At 36.9% G+C, this 18,880-nt stretch overlaps 1 protein-coding gene across 7 annotated transcripts in view; it reads right to left on the reverse strand.

Moving 5' to 3' along the window:
• Positions 1-18,880, reverse strand: part of CPLANE1 (ciliogenesis and planar polarity effector complex subunit 1) — a 144,083-nt gene that overhangs the window by 114,129 nt on the left and 11,074 nt on the right. For all 7 annotated transcript variants that reach the window (XM_024125357.3, XM_028492851.2, XM_028492849.2 and 4 more), the window contains 10 exons: positions 17,511-17,667; positions 16,768-16,871; positions 15,436-15,618; positions 12,781-13,030; positions 12,460-12,615; positions 11,517-12,286; positions 10,771-10,979; positions 10,492-10,572; positions 6,957-7,121; positions 3,428-3,601 (listed from right to left, as the gene is read on the reverse strand). In XM_024125357.3, coding sequence (XP_023981125.1) covers positions 3,428-3,601; positions 6,957-7,121; positions 10,492-10,572; positions 10,771-10,979; positions 11,517-12,286; positions 12,460-12,615; positions 12,781-13,030; positions 15,436-15,618; positions 16,768-16,871; positions 17,511-17,667 — 2,249 coding nt within the window. The remainder of the gene's footprint in view (positions 1-3,427; positions 3,602-6,956; positions 7,122-10,491; positions 10,573-10,770; positions 10,980-11,516; positions 12,287-12,459; positions 12,616-12,780; positions 13,031-15,435; positions 15,619-16,767; positions 16,872-17,510; positions 17,668-18,880) is intronic.

Genomic DNA, 18,880 nt, shown 5'->3' on the forward strand with positions numbered 1-18,880 from the left:
ATAAAACTGGTAATTAGTATATGTAGGTTTTTGCTCCTTGAAATGAAATGATTAGTTTTTTATGTGATCTGCATAGGCTCTGTCCACACCAAGCACTAACATTTTAGCTCTTTGACAAAGAAATGGAAAGAAACGAAAAATTTAGTCAGTAGATGACTGTTTGATTCTGCATAGGCAAACAGCCAGGAGACTGATGAAATTTTTCCAGTTTTTAATTCACTATGAGTAAGGCACTATACCATTAAAAGAACGTGAATGATTTAATTTTCTGAACATTTTACTGCTTTCACACAGCAAACATCATACCAAATAAGCAACTCAAATCCCCAGTACATTCTGACACTAGTTCTGATTTAAAAGATTAACATGGGGCTTCCCTGGTGGCTTAGTGGTTGAGAGTCCGCCTGCCGATGCAGGGGACTCGGGTTCGTGCCCCAGTCCGGGAAGATCCCACATGCCGCGGAGCGGCTGGGCCCATGAGCCATGGCCACTAGCCTGCGCGGCTGGAGCCTGTGCTCCGCAACAGGAGAGGCCATAACAGTGAGAGGCCCGAGTACCGCAAAAAAAATAAAAAATAAAATAAAAGATTAACATGAAATATATTCTAAGTCAAGCCTGCTAATATCATTTTTCAAGACAGAGGGAGATTAAAGAAATTAAAGGATATATACCAAGTTTCAGATATTTAAATGTTCAACAATCATAATCTAGTCTCAGGCATAGGAAAAGAACACAAAGCCTTCTCTCCTACTCTCTCCTCTAACTGGGAAGATATTTACGTAGGGAATAAAAAGGTGTGTCTCTGAGCTTTTATGAATGTTTATGAATCTTCCCAGAAACAATTCAATAACTCTGTCACTTTTCTTCACAAAGTGTCATAAATATCAGTCTCCCTTAGGTATGTAAAGTCATCTGTAAAGATAAAAATCATTAGCAAAGAGCAAAAGTCCTATAAGTATTGTAGGACAGAAAGATAAGAAATTGAGATAAATCTTCTGAATACCAGGATTGTACCTTTTTTTTTTTTAGATTTTTCTAAAAACCACATGAGGGCTTCCCTGGTGGTGCAGTGTTTAAGAATCCGCCTGCCAATGTAGGGGGCACAGGTTCGAGCCCTGGTCCAGGAAGATCCCACATGCCACAGAGCAACTAAGCCCATGAGCCACAACTACTGAGACTGTGCTCTAGAGCCCACAAGCCACAACTACTGGGCCCATGAGCCACAACTACTGAAGCCCGTGTGCCTAAAGCCCATGCTCCGCAACAAGAGAAGCCACCACAATGAGAAGGCTGCGCACGGCAACGAAGACCCAACGCAGCCATAAATAAATAAATAATATATTTTAAAAAATAAAAACCACATGAGTTCTGCCTCTCTCCTTCAGTGAAATTATATGGGTTAAGGATATAATTTGTTATCAGAAACATTATTACCAAAAATAGGGAGCACAAGTAGTAAATACCTCAGTTGTGACAAAATAAAGAGAGCTTAAATAAAAAACTATTGCAATAATTAGTGTTAAATGTACAAGGAAATCAGTAATATCCAACTGAGAGGTTCAGTCAGAGGAAAGCATAAAGGTGAGAGAAAGAAACACAGGCTGTTCTCAGGGAGAAAAGGAGGGAACACCAGCTGAAACTGAGTTAGTGGCCAATGGAGAGGGAAAGGGGAGAAGGTAGATCCTGGAAAAACAGAGCACCTGTTTCTCTGTTTACACCAGCTCCCTAAGAGAAGCCATAATCAAGTCAGGGCCAACTTTTCTTCCCCAGGGAAGCAGACATCTATCTATGAAAAGGAACCTCTAGACAATTTCCTTTCTGATCCTACCTTACATATAAGGCTCTCTAGGGTCTAGAAGCTCCTGAAAACCCTGATGACACTAGAGTCTAACACTGCTGTTGAAGCATCCAAGTGGGTGAGGACAGTCCTCCACTCCCACCCACACCCTGAGAAAATTACATTAGAGTCCGAACACATAGTTCAAAATCCACAGTTCTGTGATTAATTCTGATGACCACTTGTTGCTACTTCTATTAAACTTCTAATTATATTACATCTTGTACTACTCTAATCTATGTGTGCCTTGTACATGTTTATCAGTTCATGTTATTTCCTGCTTGAAGCCCTCCAATAACTTCCCATTGTACCTAAAATAAAATTCAGATTTCATACCCTGGCTTACATCACCTGGCCGTCTATCTCTGTCTTCATCTCATACCACTCTCTACCTCACCCTCTGTGCTCCAGCTACACCAGTCTTTCAGTTTCTCAGACACATCAAGTTTGTCTTTGCTCTAGAGCCTTTGCACAGGCTCAGCTTATAATGCTCTAAGTCCTATGTGTCCATGGCTGGCTCTTTCTTGTCATTAAGAGTTCAGCTTAGGGATTCCCTGGTGGCGCAGTGGTTGAGCGTCCACCTGCCGATGCAGGGGATACGGGTTCGTGCCCCGGTCTGGGAGGATCCCACATGCCGCGGAGCGGGTGGGCCCGTGAGCCATGGCCGCTGAGCCTGCGCGTCCGGAGCCTGTGCTCCGCAACGGGAGAGGCCACAGCAGTGAGAGGCCCGCGTACCGCAAAAAAAAAAAAAAAAAGAGTTCAGCTTAAATGTCACCCCTGCAGAGAGCTCTTCCCTAAAGTCACCACCTGAACTACCAACTCAGTCACAATACATTTCTCTACTTCAGTTCTCTGCATAATAATTATCACCATTTGATAGATCTTTGTTTATATATGCATTTATTTAATTTTCCATCTCAATCTATTAGATGTACTTCCATAAAAGAACAGGTATGTCATCTGTTTTGTTCATGGCAGTTAGGATAAATCTGTTCCAAATGTCAAAACAAAACTACAGATGTTTTCATATTATTAATTTCATATGGTACAAGTTAATATATTTCAAGCACCTACAACACTACTTGAGAGGTAGCAGGCACTAATAAAAATTATTGGAATGAATGAATATCATAGAAATCTGTGTACATGTTTATTTCCATTAGGGTAGGGCAGTTACCTCACACAGATTAGGTACATTTTGACTCTATTAATGAAATGATTAAATAGAGCAAAGAAAATGATCCACATAAAATTATAAAAGTAAAATGTCCAAATAAAATTAAATTCTAAATTAGCATACTCAAAATCTGTTAAATTACCACATTTTTATAGCCCTTTTACTTTAAAAATGGAAACTTTATAAATGCCAATGTGTCCAAAATTTGCAATTTAAAAATACATATTCAATAAAAACAAGTCCAAAGCAATTACCTTTCTCAGATTATATTCATTCGTAAATAGTCACTTGCGTATCTCCTTAGCGTTCAGGCACTGAGCTAGAACAGTTTTATTTCCATAGACTAATGATCACCGTATAACATGATTTTAAATATTATGTGCAAAAACAAGGTGAGAAAATTATTTGTTTACCTGTTTTAATATGAAGGGGAGGAAGAACATTCACATTGTGAGGTGGAAAAATGCAAAGCAGCTGATTGGTGAAATAGGCAGCCATGAAGCGAGCCATGGACTGGATAACCCTCACCGCCGCTTCAGGATGAACATTTCCAGTCACTCCAAACTCACAATGAGACTTCTCAGGAACTGCAGGATACACCAAATGACCAAAGGAGATTCTGATCAAACTATCAAAACTAGTAATATTTAAGTTCCCAACATTATGCAAGAAGAAAATTATAATTACAACTTTTTTCTGAGATGAACATCCATGGCCTACACAAGTTAATTTATAATAGCTATCTACACTTCTTGAAGACAATAGAACAAAAATAATTAGCTCATAATTATGAGCACATACACTTAGGAACTCTTTTAACCTCAAGCTACTAGTTTTATCTAAAAACATGGAAGGATCTATACAAACAATCCAGCCATAATGGACTTGCAAGTTTAGCATTTCATTATTTATTTTCCCTTCTTTCTTCCCTTTCTAATTTTCTTTCTTTAATGAAAGGAGGCAGGGTTTACTACAAAGATAATCTGAAAAGAACCAGAGCAGTGATTCTTCATGCTTTTTTCTGTACCGTTAGGTCTGGATATTATGATATACTTCCATTAGTAAGAGTAAGTCCTTACCATAAGATTCTTCTGGGAGGTATGGACAAAAGGAACACGTGTAGTGGAGGGAGAAGGCAGGGGAGGGAGAGAGTTACATCACTATTTCTAGGGTGATTCTGATATAAACTAGTAGGAGCAAACATGTGTCATCCCTATTTGAAAATCAAAACTTAATAATATAAATTGGCATTCAGATATATGAAAATAAACAGTTAAAACTATTAAACACAGATAAATACTAAGTTAACATTAATTTTTATAAAATGTATGGCCTCAACAATGACAAAGTATCTTTCTTTCTCAGAAGTCACTTGGGGGAATTCCCTGGTGGGCCAATGGTTAGGACTCTGTGCTTCCACTGCAGGGGTCCCGGGTTTGATCCCTGGTTGTGAGAACTAAGATCCCACAAGCCACGTGGCACAGCCAAAAAAAAAAAAAGAAAAAAAAGAAAGGAAGTCATTTGGTAGGTATTCACAATAATATTAAGTTCTATATATGTATGGCCATTTCTATCTTGTCACTTCTTCGAAGCTTGTGCCTGGTTTCCTCTGGACTTAACCCCATGCCCCTTTTCCCTTTGCTGATTTTGCTTTGTATCCTTTCATTGTAATGAATCATAGGTGTGAGTACAACTATATACTAGGTCCTGTGAGTCCTCCCTGTGAATCCCTGAACTTGGGGGTAGTCTTGGGGACTCCTGACCCAGTAGGGATATGATTAATATACTCTAAACAATTGTCGTTAAAAATTAAAACAAATACATTACAATAGGTTCAAGTTATCTTGAAATTTATCATCATGTTATGACAATACTACTGAAAGAAAAAAAAAAAAAGAATATCAGTCAGTTAAAAAGTCACACATAAAAGTCTTCCACTCATACATAGCTATCAGTCCTTTTGGAGGGCAATTTGACACCAGGCATCAGAAGTTTTAAAACCACGGATTCTCTTTGATCCCGTAACCTCATTTCTCAAAATTTAACCTAGAGATATTATTAGTAATGTTCACAAAAATTTATGTACACTACAGCATTATTTAAAATATCAATAGTAAGTAGGTGGCACCAATCTAAAATGTGCAATCATGAGGAAAAGGCTTAACAGGTTTTTAAAAAGAATATTATTTACATTGGAAAATATTCATCATAATATTAAGTTTAAAAGATTACAAAACAGAATATACATATATAAATGTATATAGACAAAAAATGGTAGAATTAAGTGATTTTATTTTCTTCTTTAAACCTTTCCATATTTCAAAATTGTCAAAAATGGACTTGTATTACTTCTGTAATGAACACAAAAATTTAAAAAGACAAATATCACCAAAAGTAAGAAATCTATAAACAGTGGCTGCATATGACATCACTTATATGTGGAATCTAAAACGATGATACAAATGAACTTATTTACAAAACGGAAACAGACTCACAGGCATCGAAAACAAATTTATGGTTACCAAAGGGGAAAAGTGGGGGGGAGGGATAAATTAGGAGGTTGGGATTAACGGATACACACTACTATATAAAAACTAGATAATCAAGAAGGACCTACTGTATAGCACAGGGAGCTCTACTCAGTATTCTGTAATAACCTACATGGGAAAAGAATCTGAAAAAAAATGGATATACGTATAACTGAACCACTTTGCTGTACACCTGAAACTAACACAACATTGTAAATCAGCTATACCCCAGTATAAAATAAAAATTAAATTTAAAAAATGCAGAGGGTTCGTGCCCCGGTCTGGGAAGATCCCACATGCCGCGGAGCGGCTAGGCCCGTGAGCCATGGCCGTTGAGCCTGTGCGTCCGGAGCCTCTGCTCCGCAACGGGAGAAGCCACAACAGTGAGAGGGCCGCGTACCGCAAAAAAAAACACAACAAAACAACAACAACAGAAAAAAAAAGTGGCTGAAGCCAAAGAAACTAACACTGTTCTGATAAACTAGTGAAAATCAAAGAAAGGGTTTTATGTAAGAGATGGGCCCCACTTCTCAAACTATTTTTAGAAGCCTTTGTAAACTAACTTCTTTTGATCACTATTTTCCATCAGTAAAATGTTCTGGGAGCTCTACTCAGTATTCTGTAATAACCTACATGGGAAAAGAATCTGAAAAAAAATGGATATACGTATAACTGAACCACTTTGCTGTACACCTGAAACTAACACAACATTGTAAATCAGCTATACCCCAGTATAAAATAAAAATTAAATTTAAAAAATGCAGAGAAAATATGAATACCAGAATAAAAATGTCATGGTATTCTACCATCTATCTTAGAAAAAAACAAAACAAACAAACAAAACTCCATTAGCGTCATGAACTCCATTTAGAAAGTTCTGCTATATTGAGCCTTTCTGACACATTCATATGCATAGGATACATCTAATGGTCTACGACCGTATAACCATTATAACTATATTATGTGTTCATTCATATATATCTTTTACTCTGGTTACTGCTTAATTTAAATACACCTCTTTTAAAAAGGACAATCCAAATATTCTGCAGCCTATTAAGCAATTTTAAAAAGACTCAGAATACCTCAGAAAGTGATTTTCATCACTTTACTAAACAACCTTAAGCAACCATTAAAGAAAATATAAACATATCAAGGAAAAGTACTTGGGTACCTGATATTATGTCTAACAAATAGGGCTGTGATACAATTGTATCAGTTCAGCAGGCAATTACTGCTAATCCTACAGACCCAAAGATTAAAAACAAACAAAAACATGATCCTTGCTGAGAAGCTGACAGTCCAAAATTTACCACAATAGGGCAGAGCAACCAACTTTCATGTATAAGCGATTTCATATCTACACTTATAAATACAAATTACTAACATTAAACATAATGATTTTTGAAAAGCATACCTGAACAATCTTCATTTTCTTTTACAGGTAGGTGGGACCATATCAGTATTTCTCTTACTAGCTGATCACATAATCCTTGAGCATCATTTAAATTATAGTTATAGAGGTGGCAGTACAAAAGGGAAAGATAATAGCGTATCTGAAGAAAACATATCCTTCTTCCTCCTTAAACAGGGAAGAATTACACTTACATTAAAAACATGTCAGCTAGGTAATGTTCTTGATCTGGGTGCTGGGTAGACAGGAATGTTAAGTTTATAAAAATTCATCAAGCTGTATATTCATGTTATGTGAACTTTTCTGTACCTGTTTTATACTTTAATAAAAAACAGGTAAGCAATAGTCTGTTCTTTTCCATTTTAAGTTCTGAACAATTTTATTTTCTTTGATCAGACCCTAGGATGACTCAGAATTTATCCAAAGAGAGGTGCACATCCTCCTCATCTCGGTACTAAGGTCCACTAACGACATCTATCTCAAGTACACATGGTATGAAACAGAAGGGAACATGCTAAAAATAAAAATTTTTTTAAAACCACACAAGAAATCATACAAATATCAAACAGACAGTCAAAGAGACTTTCCAAAGGAGAAGAAACACTATCCAATAAGATAGGAGCCCCTGACCACTGCCTTCAAACATCTGAAGGGTGCTTAGGACTGAGACTGCTGGCTGCCTACTCCTTATCTATTCTTTCTGAGTAAAAGAATTCTAATTTTATTTGAGGTTACAATGCACACAGATCACAATTTCTTGCTAGATGTGGCCATGTGAAAATATGACAAGTTCTGAACCAAGAGATAATATTGTATAGAACTGCTAGAAAAGCTGCTTAAAGAGAGGTAACTCAGCTAGGAGGTATACCCTTTCTTGCCCTTCCTGCCTTCTTCCTTTCTGTTAACTAGATTATGTACATGATGCCTGGGACTTCAGCACCCATCTTAACTCATGTAATGGCCTTAAGACCGGAAGCAACGCACTAAGGACAACGGTGTAGAAAATCTACAGGAGCATGAGTCCTTGATGAGACCACAGAAACACCCAATCAGCCCCAGACTATCAACTTCTGGCCTCCTTTCCTAAGAAAGAGAAATAAACTTCTTTCTTGTTGAAGCCAGTTATTTTCAGTCTCCATTACAAGAAACCATACCAAATGGATACAGTTGGAAATGAAATTATATGAAAAGGTCTACAATTAGACTCATTATGAAAACTTTTCTTCATGAGAACTTATCACCTTGAATGCCAATCTTCTTCATCCAGTTGGACAATCCCCAAATCTGAGAACTACATTAGACTTCTTTCTCTACTCAAGTCCAATTGATCAAACCTCTTAAATATCTGACAAATGTGACTTCTGTCCTCCAGTACTCTTGACGTTGCTTTGGTTCAGGACCTCCTCAACTAACTGTCTTGCTTCTAGGTAAAACCCACATCTCTATACCACATTCCTACAAATGGCCCTCCATAATGTACTAAAGTGATCTCTCCAAATGGCCTATATTTATTTGAAAAGTCTCTTTCTTACATAAAGTACCTTAACTGACCCCACTGTCTTCAGGATAAAATCTTAATCCCATTGCACTGCAGAATATCTTCCTTTATCATCTGTTCTCTACCTCTCACTTTAGCACTCACCACCCTATCCTCAATATTACATATTTCAAATAATCTGGTCCTGTTAAAACTACCTGCAGGTTACCAAACTGCCACGGTTTCTCATGCCTTTTTGCTTTAGGAATGTTATATCCTTTGTTAAACCATTCCCACTCCTTCAACTGGACAATTTTCACTCAATTTTAAATGTCAGCTCCTCCAAGTTTTCCCCAGACTGATGTTTGCACTCCAGCTCAGACTGTGTGCTTTCCCAGCACCTACCATAAAACATAGTTAGAAATATGCTAGTTGTTTATGTGATCTCTCCTCCAGATTGTGGGCAACTTTAGGGTAAACTTGTTTATTTCAGTTATTCCTATTGCCTAATACACATAGGAGGCCCTCAGTGAATACCGGTTAAGCAGATAAATTAATGAAACATACAAAGCCACATCAATCAGAAAATAAATTTAATAATTGGCCAAACCTGACGAGGTAGTAGTTGCAGTCAAGGATAGCTCCAAGGTCACTAGCTGAGAACCTCTGTCATCTTACTCATACCCTCAGCCCTATATCATAAAAGCTATCACCAGTTTCTAGAATCCACACCCCTAGATTCTCATCAAAAACTCCATGTAGGGCTTCCCTGGTGGCGCAGTGGTTGAGAGTCCGCCTGCCGATGCAGGGGATACGGGTTCGTGCCCTGGTCCGGGAAGATCCCACATGCCGCGGAGCGGCTAGGCCTGTGAGCCATGGCCGCTGAGCCTGCGCGTCCGGAGCCTGTGCTCCGCAACGGGAGAGGCCACAACAGTGAGAGGCCCGCGTACCGCAAAAAAGAAAAAACAAAAAAACTCCACGTAGGAGACCTTCCCTGTTGGTCCAGTGGTTAAGAAACCGCCTTCCAATGCAGCGAACACAGGTTCAATCCCTGGTCGGGGAACTAAGATCCCACATGTCACGGGGCAACTAAGCCTGCACACCGCAACTTCTGAGTCTGTGAAACGCAACTACTGAGCACATGCGCTCCAGAGCCTGAGTGCCACAACTAGAGAGAAGCCCGTGTGCTGCAATGAAGATCCTGCATGCCGCAACCAAAACCCAATGCAGCCAAATAAATAAATATTTTTTAAAAAACCTCCATGTAGCCCATAATAAGTCTAACTCACAAGAAATTCTTTTTTTTTAATTTTTTAATCTTATTTTATTTTTGGCTGCGTTGGGTCTTGGTTGCTGCGCGCAGGCTTTCTCTAGTTGCAGTGAGTGGGGGCTGCTCTTCATTGCAGTACATGGGCTTCTCTTTGTTGCAGAGAACGGGCTCTAGGGGTGCAGGCTTCCGTAGTTGTAGCACTCAGGCTTGGTAGCTGTGGCACGCGGGTCCAGTTGCCCCATGGCATGTGGGATCTTCCCGGACCAGGGCTCGAACCCGTGTCCCCTGCATTGGCAGGCGGATTCTTAATCACTGCGCTACCAGGGAGGTCCCACAGGAAATTCTTAAAAGTTGAATTACTCAAGGGTAGAGAGCCTTAGCTCCATGTTTCTATGAGTCTGTAATAAGGTGACAAATTATCTGACCCATAGTTTCTCGTTTAGATACTTGCAGTCCGCTAAATGACAAAATATATATTTTTTAAATTTGGGATTAAGTCTCATTTTTTTCCCTATCAACAGTCAATCACAGGTTCCATCACTAACCAAAGAAAGGACAGAGGAGCCTTATCTGTGGATAACAGAAAAAATTCTTGGTGCTACAATTTCCAAGATTAAGAATAATTTTAAATAACTATTTCTGACAGTAAAGGTACCTACAATATGTATTCTACTTGAGCATTAAGAAATTGTGAGCACTCAGAAATCTGAAATAATTTTTAAGCTCAACAGCATGCTAAAATATGGTCCTACCAATATTATGGCAAATATTATTTTTTAACACTCCCCTACCTTTCTCCTGGGCTTCTTGAAGAGCTTTCTTCCATAGTTGAACAGACTTTTCATATGATCCTAATAGGAAACACTCTTCCCCTAAAAAGTTTTTAACCAAAAATTAGTGCTGGTTAATTAAATTACTTTATAAACATGTACTTATTTTAAAATTTAGTGGATACAGCTCCGCCAGAAATTATTTTGAAAAGCAAATAATTGCAACCAATTAATAAAATCTAAGTCCAACTAACTATATCACTTATTCCTAGAGTTAGAAATTGTTTATAAGATACTGACCACTGATAGATTTAAGTTCTAAGGTCTGGTTCAAGAGAACTCCAGCAGTCTGCAATTTAGCCTGTATATGACATAACAGGGACTTGACAGTAGATGCTTCATGTGTCATCTTTTCAGTTAACTGTATGTCATCTTCAGGAACTCTTTGACTTAATTGTGTTTGATACCATAAAGTTTTTCTGTACAATACTCTCCAGAGAACCATCAATCTGCACACAAAATTAGGTAATCGTAAAAATCAAATTTCAGACTAGGGATAAGAATGAGTATAGCCTCCTCATTAGCCTTTTTTTTCTGCATGTATTCTTCACTGAGGTAATAACATGTATACAAACTGATCAGATTTAAATATAGCACAAAGTCCACTGATCAAAAAATGCATATTTTTAAAACTTTCATAAATGCTTTATGTACCTGTGGTCATTTTTCTATAGTGCTTATCTAAACCAAAATCCTTCAACAGTATCATGGATGCCCAAGACTAATAAAATATATGTGTTGAATAATATTTGGCATAAATCCTATAACATAAAATCTGTAATGCTGAGTGCTAATGGGTACAAGGTTTCTTTTGAGGGTGATAAAAATATTCTGAAATTTGTGCTAATAGTTCTACAAGCCTGTGACTATACTAAAGATCACTGAATTGTACACTTTAAAATGGAGAATTTTACAGTGTGGGAATTATATCTCAATTTTGAAAAATCTATAAAGCTGATGGTCTCCTAATATTAAAGTCATTATACCTGTGTCCTGGCTGTTGAACAAAATTTAATACTTGAGGACGAATCTTGAAAGATGAATTCCAAGACCAGTTTTTCCAAGCACCACTATCTTGAAACATTTGAAAAATGGGTACCACCAATGAGTCTTGCTTTGCTGTTTTACTTCCATCAGTTGATGCTGAAATAACTTCTGGTTGAAGACTGTATACACCATTTAAATGATCAGCTACCATTCTGAGTAAATGAAAAGAGGCTAAAAGCTTCTTTGAGAATAACTGATTCTGTTGTTGCTGTGTCAGCAAAAGCTTTATAGTATTTGAGGTGAGCTTTACCAAATGTCCTACATCTTGTCTGTATCTCATATCCCAGTACTGGATTGATAAACACTGATGAAAAAGTTGAAAGATACAAAGTACCCATGCATTATGTCTTGGGCTCTTGCTTAAAAAAAGATCAAGTTTGGGGAAAGGACATTTTATAAATTGAAGAATGTACAAAAAATGAGTGATACAAACTACTGTGTAATTTAACATTAAATTTTTTTCTGTCACATTTTTTGAAATTCCTATAGTCCATGCTGCAAGGAGATTTTTCTGGACAGAATGCAGTTCTGTAACAGCTTTATCTGTCTCCTCAGTATTATCTTTTGCATGTATGGTATCAAACATAGAAGCAAATTCCAATCTTCCTTCCTTGGCACTACTAAACAACAGATCATTCTTTTGGTTCCAAAAAGAAAATAAGTTGTTTGGAAAATGTTCGCCTTCATTCGTTTCTTCGGCTTCAAAATCCTAAAACATGAGTGAAAAAAATTATACTTAATATCATTTGATTCCTTACAAGTAGAATCACTTGAGTGCTCTCAAATTTCTCTCCCCTTTAACAAAAGAAAAAGAAAATATGTTTCTTGGAATAAAGTCAATACATAACTGTTCAAAGTAAATAAAACATTGTTACTAAGTACCTGCAAATCTGCTGTTTTTTCATTTAACTTCATTGTTTCTTCTGTCTGCAAGAATCTGGGAACAGTAGAATCAGCTAAATTTTCATTTCTGTGGTGTTTTAACAAGCTAGATCTTAGGGAATCCAGTGATTGCAAGTTCAGCCCTTGGCCTTTTGGCTATAGAAGAAAAAAGATTTCCAGAGCAAAATTTTATCGATAATTGTACTACAAACAATTAAAACATCTATAGATAACTGTATACAATCCAAGGCTGTCAGTACAGTTTTAAATTTGAAAGGACTAAGCAGTCAACTTTACTAATGGTAACAAAAAGCACTATACCTTAGACAATATCACACTTTGGTATGTTTTCTCAAGCCTCTGTGTTGAATCAAGTAGAAGGGATCTCATGAGCACTGATGGAGACAGATTATCAAGAAATCGAAGGGTTGTGACCATGTATCCATCAGAAATAATGAGGTAGGGTAACCGTGAATGTGCTTTTATAGAAAATCTCTGTCTCATAGGGTCACTATCAGAAGCTGATGAATCTACAGAATTATCGGAATCTTGAAGTATAAACTGCTGTGGTCTAGCAAACAAACACCAAAATTCAAGAATTAGTAAGAGAAAAATCTTAAAGGAAACAATTATGCTATTCCAAAGAAAAAACAAAACAATTAAAAGTTCCAGAATGATGAAAAAGCAAATTAAATGCAAAAATATTAAATGTGCATATATCTGTGAGGAAATCATAAGTGATTAAATAATACAGAGATTTATGTGTTTTTTTTTAATGTTCCCAGCATTGTGGTACTTACTCTGTCTTGTTTTTAATCTAGTTTTATACAACTTTTCAGAAAATAATTGAGGCAGTTCATTTTTACTATTAAAGAGTTAGTTACCTTTCCTTCTTACTATCTATTTAAATTTACTTATAAGAATATAATTAGGAGCTATGAGTATATTTGTTATTAAGGAGGAGAAAGAAAAGAAACAGAGGACATTTGGAGAGGATGGTGATAAGTATAATTTTATCAGCTTAAGATTAAATCTGACTGAGTTTCCACATAAGTGTAGTTATTTATTGTTATGTTGGTGTACCTGATTCTGATTACTTAATATCACTGATTATTAACTTTGGAGCTTTACAAATATAAAGAGAATAACAAAAATATAATTTTTTTTCTGGTTAGGAAACTAATCAAATATAGATTTTTTTAGCCAAATGATCCACAATAGAAGATTGGTTTCAGAATGTACATGCTGCAAAATTTATAAAACCATTAAAAAGTGACTCCATGCGGCTTCCCTGGTGGCGCAGTGGTTGAGAGTCCGCCTGCCGATGCAGGGGACACCGGTTCGTGCCCCGGTTCGGGAAGATCCCACATGCCGCGGAGCAGCTATGCCCGTAAGCCATGGTCGCTGAGCCTGCGCGTCCAGAGCCTGTGCTCCGCAACAGGAGAGGCCACAACAGTGAGAGGCCCGCGTATCAAAAAAAAAAAAAAAAAAAAAAAAAGTGACTCCATGGAAAGATGTATGATATACTGTTACATCAAAAAAGCAAAATAGGGCTTCCCTGGTGGCGCAGTGGTAGAGAGTCCGCCTGCCGATGCAGGGGACACGGGGGTTTGTGCCCCGGTCCGGGAGGATCCCACATGCCGCGGAGCGGCTGGGCCCGTGAGCCATCGCCGCTAAGCCTTTGCGTCCGGAGCCTGTGCTCTGCAACGGGAGAGGCCACAACAGTGAGAGGCCCGCGTAACGCAAAAAAAAAAGCAAAATAGTAAACAACGTATGTCATATAATTTATTTTGCTTTAAAAAAGAAACTAATATTGTTATAAATGTTATATAAAATTTTTAAATTTAGAAGACAACACTAAAATGTTAATAATTGTTATCTCTGAGGAATAGGATTACAAGTCTCGCTTTCTACATTATTTAGTTTTGTAACATTTGATTTTTAAGTTTTTTTAAAACAATGAATATATATTACTTTTGTAATCAAAAAAAGCAATCCATTTTGAAAGGCCCTAAATACTAATTTTAAAGGAAAATGTGAGGAAATTTAAGTCAATTATAAATCAGACCATAAGAAATAAGGAAAAATGCTTTCACTGCATGAAGTGACAAGTTTTTCCATTAGAATTTTCTATTGCTAAAAATTAAGCAAAACTTTTTGCTAAATATAATCAAGGACACATCCCTCCTCAGTTTCTTTTCTATACAGCAAAAGGAATGGATTAGTTTAAAAGACCTTTTCCAATGCTTTTGATTTGTAAATAGGTGTCTATATGTGTCTAGCCATATATAATAGTATCAACATCAATAATAGCAAATACTTACTGAGCACTTATTTTATGCCAGAACTGTGTTAAAGCAATTTATAATTATTTATTATCTTACTTCATTCCCTCAACTCTAAGAGACAATTACTGTCATCTTCATTTCACAGTAAAAGAAACACAGTCCTAAGAAAAACTTACCCAAAGTCACACAACTAATAAGTAGAAGAACCGAGGTTTGAATCTTGTTCTGACTCCAAAGCCAAAATGCTTCATGATCTCACAATTTAAAATTAAAATATGGCTAAATTCTAAAGTCTACTACCCATTTCCAATGACTTTTCTCCTTTTTCCCTCTGGGAGAAAAGTAGATACATATGCCAAGTTAATTTTTATCTAAGTGCTCTGCTTTTGAAACAATAAAAGATATATCACACTTCTATTAATTTTTATATCAAAGAAGTTACTTTTTTTTAGTGCTATTGAATATTTAAATAACATATACTTACATAGTCACAATGTCAAATTTTCACCAGGATTAAGCCACAAAAAGAAACAGAAGAAAACTATAAATAAGAAGCGGATATTGAGATGACAGACTCAAAGAATAAGACAATTTGAAAGATGAAATTATATTAAAAAAAATATACAGTAAAGTAATACCAAAAGAGAAAAACTTCTGTAAATAAACTAAAACAATTCAAATGTCTCACCTATATGTTATTAGTGGATGAAGAGGAATAAATTCTGCTGGCCCAAATTCTATAGAGCAACCAAATGTAATTAACGTTAGCAATTCACCTTGGCAGGTCAATAAAACCAGGGAGCCACGTTTTAACACACAAGCCAGAAAAAGACTATCATGAGTCCAGCTGATATCACCTACCCAGTAGGACCTAGAAAAAGCAAAACAATATGTTTAGAAAGGACTCTCTACAATGTCTTTGACAACTTATAATGGCCAAGAAGGGGTGAGATGCTTCAAAAAATAAGGTCAAAAGAATGACTAGTAGGCAAATGTCACATACATTTCATGTATTTTACTTCCCAGAAAAAAAGGTAAGAAAAAAGGAGTTTGCTCATAAACATCTACTCCATACAACATACAAATGAGAAATTTACTTAGATTCATAAGCAAATCATAAGATGAAAATAAGACCTAACAAAGTAAAGTTTTTGTCTTACATTATAATTAGAACAACTTCTAATCCTAGTGGTGTCCAAAACTAAGATCTACTCGTAGATTTGAAGGTCAATACCACGCCTGTCTTCTCTGCAGCCTGCCAGAGCTCCACTCAGTAGCCGACTCCCTCTTCCCAAAGCCATCTTTACTACTCCTTAACTATCTGATAATATTAATGTTTCTTTCATGGAGACAAAAAGTAGCTCCTCCTCATGTGAATGATGGACACCCTAAGTCAAAAAGACCACTGAACTGAGACTAGTAATACTTCTAGAAAGGAAATTTTGGGGAGAGAAAGAAAATAAAAAGGCAAGGCTGGATGAACCTGAAAACTTTGGAAATTCAGAGAGCAGCAGAGAAAACAATTCAGAATAGGAAATTAATAGGATCCAAGAGGAAATCTTCCTACTCTATAATCCTTCATAGGTCCATGTGCCATCCAAAATCACCACTTATGGTACTATCCACCCGTATGCAGAGAATGCTAACTTTGTTTAAAAAGCTAGAATCACCTCAGCCTGAGTATATAATGGTCTTCCCAACCCAGGTTTTTTCATTTCAGCCTCTCTAACTTAGCCCAGTATTTCTCTACTCAGTCATAATTCCACTCCTCCCAAGATAACATAGAAAGAAATAAAAGAAAATAGAAAATGTGTTCATGTATCTTCCACCCTTCCTTAAAGTATTTAAGCCTTTCCTTATACAAAGCAATTTTTAGAATCTATCAAGCACAAATGCTGAAAGTTGCATCATCTATCTAAACATCTATTTAGACACCTACTGAATTATCAGTGCCTTAAACTTATTAAACTATTAAAAAAGAAAATAAAAACACTATTTAGAAATACAAAAGAACCCTTACCTGATAAGTGTAGCTGGAACCACAGGATTCTTATTACTACATCCTTTAAGGCTACCACAGAGTGTAACAAAATTCAGTGTGTTTATAAATAATACCTGAGTTGCCTAGAAAGAAAAAAAAATATTAAAAAACCATTAAAATTATTTTACTTATAATTCTTAAGACCTAGAGATCTATTAGATCAATGAACTACCTAGTCTTTGCCAACTGGCAAGATAATACTGACCATCTATAACTTTTCTCTCTTTTATACTACATTTTAAGAGTATCAGTTACCACTTTGCCCTTCTTTCTTCCTTTTCCATTATCCTCTTTTCACCTCTGAAGGCCAAATTCTGAAAATTATGGCAGCTAATGTAAATAACTTTACCAATTTACAATGTTGAGGAAGATCAAAAAACACCAATTTAAAGAATATAGGGCTTCCCTGGTGGCGCAGTGGTTGAGAGTCCGCCTGCCGATGCAGGGGACATGGGTTCGTGCCCCGGTCCGGGAAGATCCCACATGCCGCGGAGAGGCTAGGCCTGTGAGCCATGGCCACTGAGCCTGCGCGTCTGGAGCCTGTGCTCCGCAACGGGAGAAGGCACAGCAGTGAGAGGCCCGCGTACAGGAAAAAAAAAAAAAAAAAAAAGAATATAAAGTAATATTAAGAAAAAAAACTATACTCAGGGAGAAAAAAAATCTCAAAACTGAACTAAACTCTCTTTTACAGGTTACTTCCAAGACAGATTACATTTACTGACCTTTGGGTCTTTCTGATTAAGAGTTACTGCCAGGGTAATGCCATCTCTTGAAAATGCAGAAATTAGAGCTCCTCTTGACTTTACTGATTCACATTTAGGAATCAGACTGCACAGAAGGCAATCTTGTTGTGCCCACTGAACATGGTATGTCAATGATCTAAGTAGTGAAATAATTGAAAACAGAAAGTATAGTAACTTTTAAATTAATATATACTTCATTACAAAAACTTAAAGGGTCCAACTAAATTCATACATGTGCACATATATTTGGGGTCTCATAGCAACTGTTCACAAGTTTCATCTAGGGCACAAAAGAGCAATTGCTAGTTAAACAAGGTCCATATCAGAGTTTTGTTAATAATGGCATGTTCTGTAGCCAGCCCCAAACACATCTGCATCCACTAAAAGTTTAGATACACATATTTCTACATTATTACAAAAATTTTTACAGGTATTAAATAGGTGAGAAGAGGGGATTTTTAGGATAGTGGCAATGTTCTATATTTGATATGAGGATGTTACAGGCATATGTATATTTATCAAAGTCCACCTAGTTGTACATTTAAAATTTGTTCATTTTACTTTATATAAATTACACCCAAATAAAGTACTGCTAGCATAAAAAATAAAGAAAATAAACAGAAAAAAACCCAAAAAACCTCACTATTTTACTAAATCTTAGTCATTATATGCTTTTAATGCATTCTATTTCATTGGGCTTTTTAAAATAAATAAAATTACTTTTAATTGAAAAAATACTTGAGCATTTAAAAGGTACAGTAGTAAATTCAAGTTATTTCCTTTTCAAAATTCAAATGAATTGGAACGTCCCTGGTGGCACAGTGGTTAAGAATCCGCCTGCCAATGCAGGGGACACGGGTTGGGAAGATGCCACGTGCCATGGAGCAACTAAGTGTGTGCGCCACAACTACTGAGCCTGCACTCTAGAGCCTGTGAGCCACAACCACTGGGCCCGTGCAAAATTCAAATGAATTGGAACGTCCCTGGTGGCACAGTGGTTAAGAATCCGCCTGCCAATGCAGGGGACACGGGTTGGGAAGATGCCACGTGCCATGGAGCAACTAAGTGTGTGCGCCACAACTACTGAGCCTGCACTCTAGAGCCTGTGAGCCACAACCACTGAGCCCGTGAGCCACAACTACTGAAGTCCGCACACCTAGAGCCCATGCTCCGCAACAAGAGAAGCGACTGCAATGAGAAACCTGTGCACCGCAACGAAGAGTAGCCCCCGCTCGCTGCAACTAGAGAAAGCCTGTGTGCAGCAACAAAGACCCAACACAGCCAAAAATAAATAAATTTATTTTATTTTTTGTTTTTTGTTTTTTTTTTTTTTGCGGTATGCGGGCCTC

The sequence above is a fragment of the Physeter macrocephalus genome, chromosome 8, assembly GCF_002837175.3.
Source record: "Physeter macrocephalus isolate SW-GA chromosome 8, ASM283717v5, whole genome shotgun sequence".
Taxonomy (NCBI): domain Eukaryota; kingdom Metazoa; phylum Chordata; class Mammalia; order Artiodactyla; family Physeteridae; genus Physeter; species Physeter macrocephalus.